This window comes from Phytophthora infestans, genomic scaffold, assembly GCF_000142945.1.
Source record: "Phytophthora infestans T30-4 supercont1.1 genomic scaffold, whole genome shotgun sequence".
In the NCBI taxonomy this organism is placed as follows: Eukaryota; Oomycota; class Peronosporomycetes; order Peronosporales; family Peronosporaceae; genus Phytophthora; species Phytophthora infestans.
The window spans coordinates 5,836,584-5,851,791 of NW_003303758.1; the positions used below are offsets into that span (position 1 = coordinate 5,836,584).

Here is a 15,208-nt window from a genome sequence, read left to right on the forward strand (position 1 = left end):
TAAAGGGGGGCGACCACACATTTTTCGTCTGAATACTGCTGGACGATCGCCACGAATCTGCGCGTGCTGCCGAGCCGACTGGGTGCACAGGGCAAGAATCGATCGGCGCAAACGTTGTAGATGGAGCTAAGGGCGCGGACGTCTCAAAAACGTCGTGGATCAGTGTCACGAAGCGATGATGACGCATCCAACGTCTCGGTCGAGTCCAGCGAAAAGGAATTGGTCGACTAATCGCTCTCGATGGAATCTGGCGACAACAGCAGCCGCTCCAGCGACTGGACCAACACCGACGACTCTGAGTCTATCAATGTAACGCTGGCTGTGCCCGACAAGCACCACTTCACATCGTGGGACGCTTTCCACTCGTATTTAGACCGGTATTTTGCCGCATCTTACCAGGTAAAGTGGATTTACACTGCAATAGGCTTCTTTGCTGATCCCATTGTGTGCTATGAAGGTCTTCCGTGTTCGTACAAACACGACCGTTGAGCGTCGTAACACAGACATCCGAAACAAGAACTCTAAAGCACCTGAAATCCCGTCCGAATGGAAATACTACGCGAAGACGTTAGTCTGTACTTGCTTCGGCAAGTACAAGTCGAAGGGAAACAGCAAGCGCCCACGTCAAGAGACCCGGTTATCGGACTGCAAAGCCCAGGTAAGATACGGCTTCAAGTTTTACTTCTGCTCGGGTTCGTTCGGGTTTGTTCGGGCATTGCGGGTACTATTGTCTCAATTATCGGTACTAACGTTAATAAATCTGGCATAGATCAACGCCTGCGTCCGACTAGCTGACAAAGCCAAGCACGCGTTTGCAGTTTGTATCACAAAGTGTAACCCCGTACACAATCATGTCGTCAACCGCCAAACCTTCTGCACCAATGCTTCTAAGTACAAGGTATTTTCGTTCATGGCGCACGATGTTTTCGGCCACGGACAGTTTGTTCAGCACGCCCTTCTGCAGAATGAACGTCGTCACACTCTCGTCACTGCAATCGAGGAGTTTAAGCAGAACAATCCGGCATGGACTCGAGTCCAAAGCATACTTATCGACAAAGACTTTACGGAGTTGTCGGTACTCAGGGCAGCGTTTCCGGATGCCTCTATACTGCTCTGTCAGTTTCACGTGTTGAAGTATCTGAGAGAGGCTGTGGCACCTACAACCGCGGTTAATATGAGACCAACTGTGCCTGAACCGAGCCCGATTGCGCCCGAACATAGCATTTCTGCACTATCAAAACCAGTCAATGAAACACCATCAGTAGCTCAAGCCAGTGAAGGAGATCAATAGGCGACTACATCCAGATTATCTACAGTTGATATTGAAGACAGAGATGTGGAGTTCGAAATTGCGAGTCCAGTGCGTCACCGAGGGGGACCTAAAGTCACGCCAAAAGCAAAGAAAGCAAACCGAAACAGGCTGATTCGGAGTGTAGAGGCAGATTCAACGCTGTTTGACTTGCAAATAAGCTTGCGGTCCGTTCACGAAAGCCTTTCCACGAACGCTACCTATTCATCCTCCGCTGAACTTGCTCGACGACTACAAGTGTATACATTTGGGACTAAGCCTAAACCCCCAGTGGCCCGACAGACGAGCAAACTCCCTGCAGGCAAGACGCTGACAGACTCAAGTTTGCTGACTCGAGTGCTTTCCAAAGACATACTCAGAAAGTGTGACGCGAAGGTTTCCGCGCTTCAACGCAAAACGTCTGGATTATCGGAGAGAGACGTATCGGTCGAGATTATTAGTCTGGGTGTGTTCTCAACAACGACATTACGAATGATGAAAGGTTGGCATCACGCAATTACAATCTTCGACTCTATTGACAAAACGCTGAACTGGATCAGCCGAATCGACTTCACCCAGCCGCTTAGCCCGGACTACACTATTGAAGCAGACCATGAGATACCAAACAAGCTTAAGCAGCTACAGATTCGCTCTGACTCGGTACGTCATCTTGTCACTGTACTACCTCGAAATAAGGCTAGTAAGACTAACATTGGAGCACAGATACATCTACTAGACCTTGCTGCCAGAGGGTCACTCGGGGACGAGTGCATGTATGCGGTGATGAACGTGATGTTTGCGTCCACACCAGGGGTGGTCACCATTGATTCGAGCCACGTCGGTGTAGTTGTCAACGGGAAAAATACTACAGACATGGAGGGCCTTGCGTCTCTTTTCGCCGGGGTTTCGGACGAAAAGGTGCTCGTTCCTATCAATTGTAATGGAAATCATTGGTGCGCTATCATGATCGACCTATCGACCGAAAGCATATACACTTACGACCCGATGTCATCATCCTATGCGGCCAGCGTCCGAGCTATCGCGCACAAATTGGTGGGGGTCCTACCGATACCGAAGGATAGGTATCATCACCAGTCGTACGTATCGAGCATTGGTATCCAGACCGACAACTACAATTGTGGCATTTACGTTCTCTTGGCATTCGAAGCCTTTACGGGAGCTTCTGACGTGGGATATGTGAACAAGCAAAGGTTGCAGCTTCTACGATACCGGTACCTCTGTATGTCTGTGTAAGTTTCTTCGGCATAATATGAGACTTTACATTTCTGATGCATTTTACTCTGACACTGCCTGGGATGTCATTGAACTTGGCTACACTTCACTGAACTATTTATCCAGCTATACATGATTCGCATGTATACATCGAATGCCCCCATTCGGGTAGCTCGGACACATTCGGGCGCACTCGGGTGTGTGCAAATCCTAAAGCATGTTGCCATTCGGGTGATATAACGACTGCCATAGAGATTTGCTATTTTCTAATTTGTGGCTGGCAGCTACATAATACGTGTCAGCTGTGCAGATAAGCATGATGTGCTGCCGTCTGATCGCTCTAACGGCAGGCACAACAAATGTTGATGTTGTCAACATCGCTATCAAATACCAGCCAGCGAAGTCACCCGATATGAACGTACTCGACTTGGGTCTGTTTAATTCGCTACAGTCGGTTCAATACCGAACACCAACGTACAAGGTCGATGTTTTAATTGCGGAAGTTGAAAAAGCTTACTGTGATCTTCCAAGTAAGACGATAGATAAGTGCTTTGTGACAGCACAATAAATACTATTATAGAATCTGTCATTGCGTGTGGGGGAGACAATACATACAACCCCCCGAGTTTCGAAGCACCACATTCGCAACGGAGTGCTTCCAACCTCATTGCCTTGCGACCCTTTGGTATCTAGAAAGGGCCAGGAGACACTTAAAAAAAATGAAGGCGCCACCAACTGAAAATTAGTATCTTTTATTTCTTAATGAACTTTTTTCTACACACCTTGTTTTATTTATTTTCACCTTCTGCGAGATCTAAAATTTGTCAGACTGCTATTACATAGATGTAATTGGTCAAAAGCGTTTTTCACGGCACAGACAGCAGCTTTTAAAGAACTATTTTCACATCTTGTAAGACCGTAGCAAAAATGATCTCTCCTGAAAACCTCAGCAATTTTTTAACACTGGGAAGCCCACTGCGAACCCAGACGTTCCCCCCGTCAAAACGAATGACGCTCTTTTGCTCTGTACTTCGTTGCTGTTTGCTTATTCTCAATGGCATTGTGCGTTGCCGGCATGGTGTCGATTATCTACAGCGGAACATCGAGCTACGAGTTCCTGGCGTCCATCATTGTGGCAATTCTGTACTTTGGCATCGGCGCGGTGTACTTCTTCATGCGGGTGAAGCCACGCATCGACGCGGCTCCTACGCCGAAACTCCGTGAAAATCTGTTGAGCAACACTTCGTCCAAGGTTTGAAAAGCCTGTGCTTTGAAAGTACGTGGCGAGTAGAGATTTTTTTAAATTGCAATAAAGTTGTGAAATGTTTTGCGGGCCTTAGTTGAAGTGATCATCCAATAGGATCGACACAGACAAATTGAAGCTCCAACTTGGAAGACTACATGTACACACAGTTTCCAAAATGGTTGCTGCGCCCCGTCCACGTTGGTTCATTCTTGCTCAACTAATGTAGTTTTGCTTGACCGCTCTGTACGCTCGCACATTGAGCTTCTGGTTGAACAGCACTAAAGGCTTGAGAGCTGTTCAACCAGAAGGCTTGAGTCAAGCCTTAAGAGCTGTGTCCCGGCCTTGAGTCAAGGCCGGGACGATATTTGCTGCGTCGATACTCATCACCGCGGAGTGGTTTAGGAATGTCAGTCGTCGAATCATGAACATTTTGGGATACATGTAGTGTCCTCGATTTCGATCATGCTCGAAGGTGGTGGTGTGGACATCCTTTCGTCGCTCAGCAACAAATGGATTATAGATGACTTACAGCCGGTCCTTCAGTGTCGGCCCTGCTCAGGCATCAAACTGAAGTTTGACGTTACGACAGTTCGGCAATCTTGGGCACCTTGCGATTCACAAGTCGAGATTTATATCTCGTGCTGCTACAGTGCTGTACTAGCAACTGTGATGGCAGTGGTGCAAGATGCTCGTCATTGCCGGTCACTTCCAAATTGGAAGCATATTGGAAGTTCCAAAATGCTGCCACCTTTCGTGGACGCCAAAGAACATCCTTGCTATTGATACAGTACTGTACACGCAGCGGTCGCGCGGCAAAGCTGTGCTTACAGAGCATCCCCGTCCGCATGCCGTATGTTTCAGGAGGCCTCGAGTCGACGCCCGGCTCCGAGCGATCATACATGTACAGTACTGCACCCCGTTTTCGCGGGGGTGGACCATATAGCTTTGCAAATAAACCAGATTTTAGCTTACAAAGATAAGTTCATTTGGATTCAGGATCATCACATCCAGAAGTTTATCGAAGGTCCAAGGGCGCGAAAACGGGGTGCAGCACTGTACTTTTCACTTCCATTTCATGCCGGTGTCGGGAACAGCCACTAAAAACAGCGTAGCGAATGGGGATACATTTTCACGAATGTAGATGCAGATCTTCGACCCATCGGCAGCGTATCGAAGCCCGGCGAGTTGTTGCACGGTTACAAACTTTGTGCTGACCGAGCGGTCAGCGAAATAGAGTCCAAAGACGGGGATTGAGACAGGCTCACCCCTTCAAGCAAACTGCTCGAGAGCAATTGTTACTGCCGCCTCCATTACGGTGATCACTGAAGGCATCCGCTGCAAAAGCCTGCAGGTCACCTCCTTTGCCCTAGCTAAGATTTTTAATCCTCATTTGGTGATCCCGCCGCTCGGACTGCCAGCTTGGCAGCCAATCCGAAATTGCCGACGCACCCGTGACATTGTCACTGACAACCAATGACCGTGTGCGCTGGCCGAACCGTACGAGGTCCTTGAACTCACGTTGTACTCGTTGCCCTTGGAGCCGCGTACGCTCGCACATTGCGCTTTTTGCGCTCTCGAGAGCACCCAGCTGTGCAATGTCCTGCCGCTGTGCCAGGTCTGCCATGAAGGAGGCGTAGATCAGGAAGTCGGGTCTTTCGACGGAAAAATGACCCCTCTATCGATCGCTCACTTTGCAATTTACTACGCCCCGCAACGATCTAACTCCGACCAACTCGTTCCCAGAAGCCTTATTAGATGAATCGCATCTCGAACCTGAGTATCAACGGCCCCATCATCGAAGGCGAGAGCACTCACCGCTATGCCAAGGTGCCGCACCTCTGGGCTTTGGGTGTGGGTACCGTCATTAGCGGTAACTTCTACGGCTGGCAGTCGTCGCTGGTCGCTGGCTTTGATGGTCTTTTGATCCTGCTCTCCATCGTGACGGTGCAATATGTGCTGCTGTCGTTCTCCATTGCGGAACTGTCGGCAACAGTTCCCCACGGGGGCGGCCCGTACGTGTTCGCACTGCACGGTATTGGCAAGACGGCTGCGTTCCTCGCTGGTATTGCCGAATGCCTTAAAGCTGTCGTTACGACGGCCGTTGCCGCCACAGGAATCGCCTCGTACTTCGCTGTGCTCATTGGTGTCGGAGAAGATTACGGTCCGATCTGGTGGATCGCATGCTACATCATCTTCGTGACACTCAATGTCGTCGGTGTCGAGATGACTTTCCGTGTCCAAGTATTCGTGACGATTGTCTCCAGGGCTGTGAAAATTAAAATGTTAGATTAATCTTGACCTGAAAACATCAAGAATGAATTATTGAGTTAATTGCCAGAATTGCCAGAATTGCGGCGGATTGTAGCTCGAACTTCTTCTACAGTGTACACACTCCACAGTGAACGGTTGCAGTGCAGGAAGACTAGCGTCTCCAGAGTGACGCGATCCATAGTCTTCCTCACGTCACTAAATATAAGCTTTGCACGTGAAAAAAGTCTCTTGCACTCATTCGATGTAGGCGGTACGTACCCGACGTCGACATACGCACTCGTCTTGAGCCTCTTGAGCGCTTGAGCTGCAAATGACGGACCTTCAGGGCTCTCTTCAGCTTCATCTTTATCAGGGCTGCTGGTGACACGAAACGCCGCACAGGCAGCTCGCTCAGGCGGCGTGAGAGATTGACCTCGCTGGATCTTGACCAGACCGGATTCGAGTGCAGGATAATTGACGATTGCGGCGGTTGGGGACAGTCGGGGTTTCATTTCCGGGTATTTGGAAATAGCGTTGTCGAAAAGGCGCCGAGCGGCGGATAGCGTCAAACTTGTACCTTGAAGAGTCTTAGTAACCGACTCAAAGTTGGTCAAATCAGCAAGTAGTGAAATGACGCGAATGTTTTCCGAGCGTCTTAACAAAAGCGGCTCCAATTCCGAAGCAGCAACGGTTTCGTCATCTAGTGAGCGCAACACCGGTTCCAGTTTCGTGCAGCGTCGCAGCATCTCGTACGTACTTGACCAGCGTGTATCATTGCGCATAACAGGCGAAAGACTCGTGTGGGAGCGCAGCAGCGCTCTTCCCTTGATCGTAATTAGCTTCTTCATCAGGTTGTGGACTTTATCAATTAGTCCTTCGTCTTGCTTCATGAAGTCCTTCACTGCCAGTGCAAAACGATGGCTAGCGCACCCGATTAGCGGGATAGCTCCAACCCGACGGCCAATACACTGATTTACACTGCAATTGTCACCAACCATGAAGGCTACCGACTCCCATGGCTGCTTGTAGCGGCTCAAGGTGTCCGCGATCAAGTCAAACAGACTTTGAGCGCTTAAATCACCCTCATCCTCCATTGGGCTAAACGCCAGCAAAATAAACTGGCGTGAGTGGCACTCCAGGTCATCTTGGTAGTCACTCTTTCGGGGGACTTCAATACTGTCCTTATCATCGAAAACAGCGTAGATCGCAATAAAGTGTCGTCCACCACTTGTCCATCCGTCCAGGACGATACCAAACCGCGTAGGCAAAACCTTAACGATGGACGGCACAACGGCGAGCACCATTCCATCCAGATACAGCTTTAGCGTTCTGGCGCAAGTGCGAGGAAGCTTGGCGTTTTGACGAACCATTTCCCGCTCACAAAACGTTAGGGGTAGACTATCCATCACCGTCCACTCAATCCAACGAAACATATCGGTGGTGGCTTGATCAACAAGACGCAGCGACAAAAGGTTCTGTGTCCGAAGTGCAGCTTCGGCGTCGGTTGCGTAGGTAGGGTGGTAGCGCTTGAGATGGTTAATCACATTAGTGTAGCCGTTAACGGACTTGATCGCCTTGGAGCAGCTGTTACAGCTGTACAACCCAGGCGTCTCCTGGGTCGTGAGAGTGCGGACAAGAATGCGAGTTTCGAGGGGCATGGTAAATTGCAGAATGACTAATGTGCTAGTATGCGTGGATGAATGGATTCAGCGTCTTGTTAGCTTCCTTCTCGGTTTTAAAACTACTGGTTGTCAATGCTTGAGGTGAGTAGCACAGTAAAAAACAATATTTTTACTGTGTCTGCTACTGTAAAAATTGGGGAAACTTTTAAAATTAAATTTTGTACTACCAATTAATAATTAAATTTAAAAATCTCAATTAATTGTTTTAATAATTACATTATGAGCACCCCTGATTGTCTCGGTGGTCCTACTGGCCGTGTTCTACATCGGAGCTGCCACGGTGATCGACTACCAAAAGTGGGTAGTCGACCGCGACTGGAATTACAACGGCTGGGATGGTATTCTTGAAGGTGCGTCCTTCACACTGTGGTTTTACCTGGGTATTGAAGAGCTTCCTCTGGCTATCGACGAGACCATCGAGCCTACAAAAAACATGCCGCGTGGTCTCATCGCCTCGATTATTTCGCTCATTGTGATTTCGTTCTGCACCGTCATCTTCAGCTCCATGATCGACCCTGGAGCTGATGAAATGTACGTCAACACTTCGCCGCTCCTTACTGGATACCAGACCATCTTCGGAGACAACAGCACCACCTCCGGCTGCTCCTGGCTTCTCCTCATTGGTTTAATCTCGAGTTTCCACTCGTTCGTCTTCTGTATGAGAAAACTGCTGTACGCTATCGCCTGCGACGGATATCTACCGCAAATGCTGACGAAGCTGCACCCGACGCGCGGAACGACTCATGTTGCATTGATTACGGGAAGTATCATTGCCCTGGTGCTGGCGATTGTGCTACACTACGCTATCGGCGACGCGAAGCTTGGATCGGTGATGATCAACCTCTCGCTTATCGGAGCCATCGTGTCGTACATGTTCCAACTTACAGCCTTCATCATGTTACGCATCTGGGAACCGGAGCGCCCACGTCCGTACAGAAGCCCGTTCGGCATTCCCGGTGCTGTGATTTGCATCATCCTCAGTATCTTCTCGCTGGTTTCGATCATCTACAGCGGTACGTCCAGCTACGTATTGCTGGCATCTGTGCTTGTTGCCATCGAATACTTTGCTGTGGGAGCTCTATATTTTATGTACCGCGTGAAGCCGCGTTTGGAGGCAGGCAACGGGCCGGTGTCCGCTAAGGAATTTCGGGAAAACCTCATGAGCTCGCGTGTGTCCAATAAGGTGTAAGAAGTAACCTGGTTAAAACTGGACGTCGTATTCGAAATGGTTTCTTCGGTAGTGTAAATCAAATTGCAATCTTAGATAAATAGCCACACAATCCTGCTTTTCGTGTTGCTTTCTTCTTTCCTTCGTACATTGCAGCCCCAAAATATCTATAACCAGATCGGATAACATAACGTTGTATAGTGATCGCAGAGCACACCCGTGCCAAGACGTCAGCGATGCTGCAAGTAAAACCTGTTACTGCCGAAATAAACTGCAGTGGTGATCATTTAACTGAGCTCCACTGGCTCTGAAGTAACTGCACTATCACCTTGCAGAGCTAAGCCATTTTTTATCAAAAACATATTTCACTATAATAATAATACTACGTACTTACGTACTCAGTAACCCAACGGACACCACAAAACCCATACTACATTGGATGTCACGCTTGACAAATGGCTACCGGTTGCGCATCATCGCAACGCTGCTGTCTGGTGTCGACGCAGGATACGTTGTTTTCTCAGTAATTATTTATAAAGAGTCCTCACAAATCGCTTCCCAAGCTATCTAGCTCACACACCAACGTCAATCATGTGTGACTTATTAATAGCTAGTGAGCGGTACGTCTTTTAAAATGGTACTGGAGCCATTATTAGGTAACTAAATTGGTGCGTTGAAGGCACAGTTCTATGTATGATGCGCACATTTCATTCACTTTTCGGAGCACCCTGAGTTTTGGAGACCGAATCAATTAATCTTCGAGCTTCAAATTTTTCAGAAGAAAACGATTTGTCCACTGTCCTTGTGGGGTAGAGTCTAGCCCCCCCCCTCTCCAGTGGAGAGGGGGGTGGGGGGGGGCTGCACAGGAGCATCCCTATCCATAGCATAGATTCCAAACATTTGGTAATTGTCGACATCGTATTCGTGTGCCATGTTTACCTACCGGTAGACTACTAGACCCGGACCAAATTTCTTCGACCAGGAAAACGCCCACGTCTTAAATTCAAGACGCCTGTCTTTCCCGTACGAAAGGCGAAATGGCTTCGCTTTGTGAATCACAAATTGTGATTGCCCCCAAAAATATCCAGCACACGATATGAAGGTGAGCCCAAACAAGCGGCGCAATACACATTACTTATCGGATAGTATGCGACAGCACTGCACTCTGTTTTGCTCCACATGACAAGCTGTACTTGACAACAAGCACAAGCGTAGAGCACCGTGGTCGCAAGTCTGCACCGCCCCCAATTATTATACTCTACAGCAGCTCAAATAAGCGACAGTCGTAAAACAAAACAATCAGCTGAAGAAGACTATTTAATTAAACAGCTTCAGACTGTAGCCAATAAACGAAAATAGCTTCATTATTTGTAAAAGACTTCCAGATTACATAATACGAGGTCTGTAATCATTTCCACTTTCAGCCAATCAGCGCGCGATGGAAGGCTGGCTTTTTTCCGTCTCCCCCTGACGCCAAAACAGCTTCCACATACAAAATTGGCCGCTCGACGTTCGCAATTATGGGCGAGGTGATCCGTGTGCTGCTGCTCAATCCACTGACGGGCGTCACATCGCTCGTGTGTCTGCAGCGCCCACTTGAGTGGGAAGGCGTGCTGAGTGACTTCTACCAAGTCATCACCAACTCGGACGACGACCCGGCGCCAAGCATCCTTGCCAAGTGCAAAGTGCTGCTACACCCTACAAAGTCGAAGAGCGAGAAAGGCGTCGTGGTAAGCCACCAACCATCGCCATTAGACTCACACATAAGAAAACAGTTCTAAGCGCGCTATTTATTTCCTACAGATTCGGAAGAACGCTCTGGATCGGTCCATTCGAGACGGAGATCTGCTGTCTCTGGAAGGATTCCGACTCGATGAGACCACAGGACCGCCACCCGAGCTGCTGGACATTATGGACACGCTGGATTTTGATGTTCCCGTCGATTTTGGCACGGGATTGACCCCATCGGACAGCTTGAACCTAACCGGAAATGATGCAGCGGCCAAGGTGACGCCTGAACCCATGATTAAACCCATGATTAAGTCTGTGGGACAGATTCAGCCTCCTGCTGGAGTCTCACGGGGGAACTCTCGCAAATCAAAGCGTGGCCGCAGCTTGTCGTCCAAGTTCTGGCTCGTGAATAAACTTGCAGCAAGTGGCAAGATCAGTAAAGAGCAGAAGGACTCGCTTAAGATGCTACTCATTGCGTCAGATGATTCCGCGCTACACAAGGCTTTCGAACACTACGAGGAGACTGGAGACCTCGACACACTCTTGAACCTGCAGATAAACTCGAAAAAATCGTTCGATGGCCTGCCGCCGCTCTCCACTGAAGCCTTCGACTTCCAGCTCACGCAAAACATTGAGAACGAGTTGGATCTGCTGTCCATGCGAAGCTTCAATGTTAGTGGTGCTCCTGGAGCCGCAAACTCGCCCATAAACCAGGCTATTTCTCCTGCCACCATGACATCAGTGAACAGCGAAAGCAACAGCAGCGCTGCTACTGGCAACGAACCGATCCCGTTTTCAAGCGCGAACGGAGACCTTATGGACCCGTTAGATGTGCTGTTAGAACCCTCGCTGGAGTCGCTGCCTATGCCTATTGGTCATGGCGGTGACCAGAATTTGCCGTCTGCGCTACCTGGTGACCTGCATGGCATGGAGGAATGGCTTAAGGATTAGATTAAGGTGTGAAGTCGTGTGGGTCGGGGTAGTCAAATAAGCTAGCAGAAGCTCAACGGTAGGCAAGGCAGATCACAGCACAAATGAGGTGAAACGGGACCCAAAGAGAGCCAAAAGTATGTACTTACTGTTCAGCTATCGAGCATAACGCAAGTGCTAGGAAATGGAGTTAAGTGAGTGAGTGAAATTCAAGTGTGCAAATTCCAAGACTTGCATCCCGTCTGCTAAATCCTTGTTGTAGACAGGAACAACCAGATCAAAAGTAGACCACTCTACCAGCCTGGGGTCTCCTTCTTCTCCCACACGTCCGTAATTTGCGGGCCGTTGGATGCATCGAGAGGAGTGTCCTTGAGAAAGTCCTCTCGCTTCTCTTCGTCCATCATACTCGCCCGGTAGCACAGATACATATTCTTCCACGTGAACTTGCACTCATCCACTTGGCCGTATCGGTAAAAATGCTCCATCTGATTGCCAGGCGCTGGTACGGGTCAAATGACAGCACAGTTAGGCGATGACATTCTCCTCCACACACCCCAGCAACGTCGACATGGACGACAACAACGTACTGACGCAGTAGAACGAACGGTCTAGGAACCACCGACACGCCATCTTCTTATCCGCCTCGCCATTTTCCTGGTTCTTGAGCTTCTCCTCGTGCAGGTATCGAGCCGTGCGCTCGGCATTTGATGCCTGTGAGTCCATGCCGTGAGTATGTCAAAATCTGCATGTTTGCCACATCACGTATGATTTTTAACACCAAGTATTGACCACATCAATTAATTGCGAATAAATTCGAATTTCGAGCTATTATCAGATTGCGGTTTAAGAGCGCGGAGCTACATTCCAACCTTTGAGTTTTAGTTCGTAGAGCTGTTCTTGGAGAACCTTCGTAAGTTCGATAGTTCCTTCCAACACGCTTCGAAGCTCTTCTTGCACTTGGGAGCGGTCGGCAGGCTTGGTCTTAGCGGTTCGAGGACGAATTCCTTCGATTGCTGCCTGGGCACTGGATGGTCGAATGCTCACACGAGCAGCTCGTGGAGCGATACTGTCTCGTGTCAATATGCTCTTGGTACGAAAAGATGGAGTTCTTGACAGTTTGTTTATCGCGTTATTGCTGGAGTGTAAGGAATGCTGCTGTATGTTGTGACCCAACGGGACGGATGCAAGCTGCTCGAACTCGCGAAGTGAAGAAAGAAAAATAGTTAAGGAAAGCTCATAACTTTGACTGCATAAAGAATACAAGAATGAGGGCATAGAGAGAAGAGGATATGAAAAATTTCGACTGAGATGACCCGGTCGCCGGCCATCGGATCGAGAACTTTGACCATGTGAACACCATCGCGGTCCTGAAAATAAATAAGTGTGAGAATTTCTCAATCCTATAATGTCAGCTTCTCAGCAGTAATTCACATACTGGAGCTGGACCGAATGATGTTGAGCTGCCGATGATGGTCATCATCTTGTTTGCCTGTTCGATTTTCACGGAAATTTTCTTCTTGAGTTCATTCTCCTCACGGAAGAGCTCTCGCTGTGGTTTTAATGGGATATACATGCGCTAAACTCAACTGGAATAGTGCAATTGCTCAAGTGATACATGTAATACTCACTGCAAACTCGCGATCTCGCGTCTTCTTCTTCTCGGCAGCGACCCGCAGGTACGCGATTGAGATGGACGCAGGAGATCGTCTGAGCTTTTCGTCATTGTCTAGGGCATGACGAGCAAGCGAAGCCGACTTTGGCCTCCTTGCGGGTGCCGATGACGGCCGAAACTTTGGCTTTAAAGTGAACTTTGCATCTTCTGTACAGTCAGCATACTATTTATCCTTTTTAAAAAGAGCAACCAATCTTACATACCGGATGAAGGTGAGTGTCGACGTGGGTGCGGAGGTTGTACACGTAGCTTTACTTGCTGCTGCAGCTGGTGCGCTCGCTCCGCTGCGGCACCAAACTCACCGTCACCATCATCTCCATCGTCGACTTCCACGAATTCTTCGTCTTCTTCGTCGTCCATGTTATTCTGTTGACTGTGCGAAGCAATCTCTGGCCGAGCGGTATGCACCTTCCTCGTTGGTTTAGCACTTACCGGCCGAGGCCGAGGAGGCCTGGTACTTGCAGTCGACCAGGAAGAGGAGCCGAGCATTGTACAGTAGTATACGAATTCTCTTTGCTAAAGATGAACACCCACTAAGTGTCTCTTCGCCTCGGAACCGTCACCTTCAAACACCAACATAGCATGAACCCCACCAAAGAGCACAGATCTTTATTAAAGCTTCGGTTCTTCTCATTTTTCTTTTGTTTTCATTCTTTGTTCACGTGATCTGCAAGTAGAACAAAGGGTATCAACCGCGAGAAATTTGTTTCTCTCAGTCTCCTTTGATCATTCTTCGACTTTTTAGAGATCGATAGCATCCCTGTGTGTTCACCGTCCAGCTTCTGTGTGTGGACGCTAACGGCTTCAGTAGCTGCCACTGTTCTCGGTTCCTGAAGTCTCGCAGAGCTATCAACTGTTTACCACCGAGTAAGATCGGCACGCTCCTGGGCAAGCTTGTCGGCCTCCACGGCTTTTTCCAACACGTAGAAGTCGAGCGGGCGCTGAATAGCCTGGATTTCTTCGGGCAGGTAGCTGCGCTTTAGCGAGCAGTCGGTGGCACGAGCGATACGCTTGGTACGAGCCTGGTAGTCCTCACCCTTGACCCAGTGCAGCGCCGTCTGCACAGCGGCCGTGTCCACGAGTGCGTCGTCATACTTAAGGCCGTACATGCCCAGCGACTTGCTGATGGACTTCTGGTACAGACCCGCGACCTTGGAGATGAGGCTCATAGTTACGCAGCGGTTTATGTTCCGGTAAGTTGGTGACTGTGTTTCTTGGGGGAGAGCGCACCACCGCACACGCCTTTACATATTCCAAACACCAATTAGTGTTCGACACATAACAACCACGTCCTCTATTGCCACTAACATTACCCAAGATCCCACTCATTTTGGCACCGTTTACTTCAACACCCAGCGCCGCTCTGACATTCACTCACCGCTATGGAAGATTTGCCCGCACCGAGTGGGGCGCCGGCACCTGGTATCCCTCGTCCTCGTACACGTGGTGCTCGACGGCGTCCACCCACGCCTTCTCCACTAACACTCGGTGGTAAGAGACATAACGATGCCACTTTTCCTTGCTTATCTCTCCCCATCTCGACTCCCAGACGACCTTACACTGCCCAAATGGCTTCACCAATGAAGACGGCATTTTATAGAGGCACCAGCAGTGATGAACGACACGTATGCGAAGATAAAGAAATAAACCGTCCTTTAAGCGAGCGATTACACGCATCAGGGCTCAAACGCAGCGTTGTGCAAGCCCAATTGTTCCCAGATGTGCCGGGCCAAAAGACGTCGGAGGGCTTACGGCCTAGAAAGCGACTTGAGATCGGTAACCAGAGCAACAATCAGAGCGCGGAAGAGAGCAATTTAGAGCTGAAGCCTCTGGTGCCGTCCCTGAATATCAATCCGACTGGAGCGGTGTTGGTTCCGTCCCGACCGAAGTCATCATCGGCAACAGCGTCGAAGGCTCAGAGACCGAGATTATTAATGTCAGCAGGGGCAAAGACAGCGAGGGAGATTTCTACGATAGAGAGGGAAAAACCGGAGGGGGAGCCGATGAG

At 49.3% G+C, this 15,208-nt stretch overlaps 5 protein-coding genes across 5 annotated transcripts; 2 read left to right on the forward strand and 3 right to left on the reverse strand.

The window, feature by feature from the left end:
* Positions 1-7,771: 7,771 nt before the first annotated feature.
* PITG_00993 (Amino Acid-Polyamine-Organocation (APC) Family) lies at positions 7,772-8,888 on the forward strand (the record flags this gene model as incomplete). The annotated part of the gene is made up of 2 exons (XM_002909477.1): positions 7,772-7,784; positions 7,924-8,888. 2 exons carry the CDS (start codon positions 7,772-7,774, stop codon positions 8,886-8,888), a joined length of 978 nt encoding a protein of 325 aa, XP_002909523.1.
* Positions 8,889-10,373: 1,485 nt separating this feature from the next.
* Positions 10,374-11,549, forward strand: PITG_00994 (uncharacterized protein; the record flags this gene model as incomplete). The annotated part of the gene is made up of 2 exons (XM_002909478.1): positions 10,374-10,597; positions 10,671-11,549. The coding sequence occupies 2 exons, from the start codon at positions 10,388-10,390 to the stop codon at positions 11,547-11,549; spliced, it is 1,089 nt and encodes a 362-aa protein (XP_002909524.1).
* Positions 11,550-11,714: 165 nt separating this feature from the next.
* PITG_00995 (uncharacterized protein) lies at positions 11,715-12,251 on the reverse strand (the record flags this gene model as incomplete). The annotated part of the gene is made up of 2 exons (XM_002909479.1): positions 11,715-12,027; positions 12,116-12,251. 2 exons carry the CDS (start codon positions 12,249-12,251, stop codon positions 11,822-11,824), a joined length of 342 nt encoding a protein of 113 aa, XP_002909525.1.
* Positions 12,252-12,371: 120 nt separating this feature from the next.
* On the reverse strand, positions 12,372-13,344 carry PITG_00996 (uncharacterized protein; the record flags this gene model as incomplete). Its single annotated transcript, XM_002909480.1, has 7 exons — positions 12,372-12,509; positions 12,573-12,614; positions 12,708-12,725; positions 12,833-12,895; positions 12,964-13,077; positions 13,157-13,254; positions 13,338-13,344. 7 exons carry the CDS (start codon positions 13,342-13,344, stop codon positions 12,372-12,374), a joined length of 480 nt encoding a protein of 159 aa, XP_002909526.1.
* Positions 13,345-13,778: 434 nt separating this feature from the next.
* Positions 13,779-14,423, reverse strand: PITG_00997 (uncharacterized protein; the record flags this gene model as incomplete). Its single annotated transcript, XM_002909481.1, has 1 exon — positions 13,779-14,423. One exon carries the CDS (start codon positions 14,367-14,369, stop codon positions 14,058-14,060), a length of 312 nt encoding a protein of 103 aa, XP_002909527.1.
* Between the last annotated feature and the right edge of the window lie 785 nt (positions 14,424-15,208).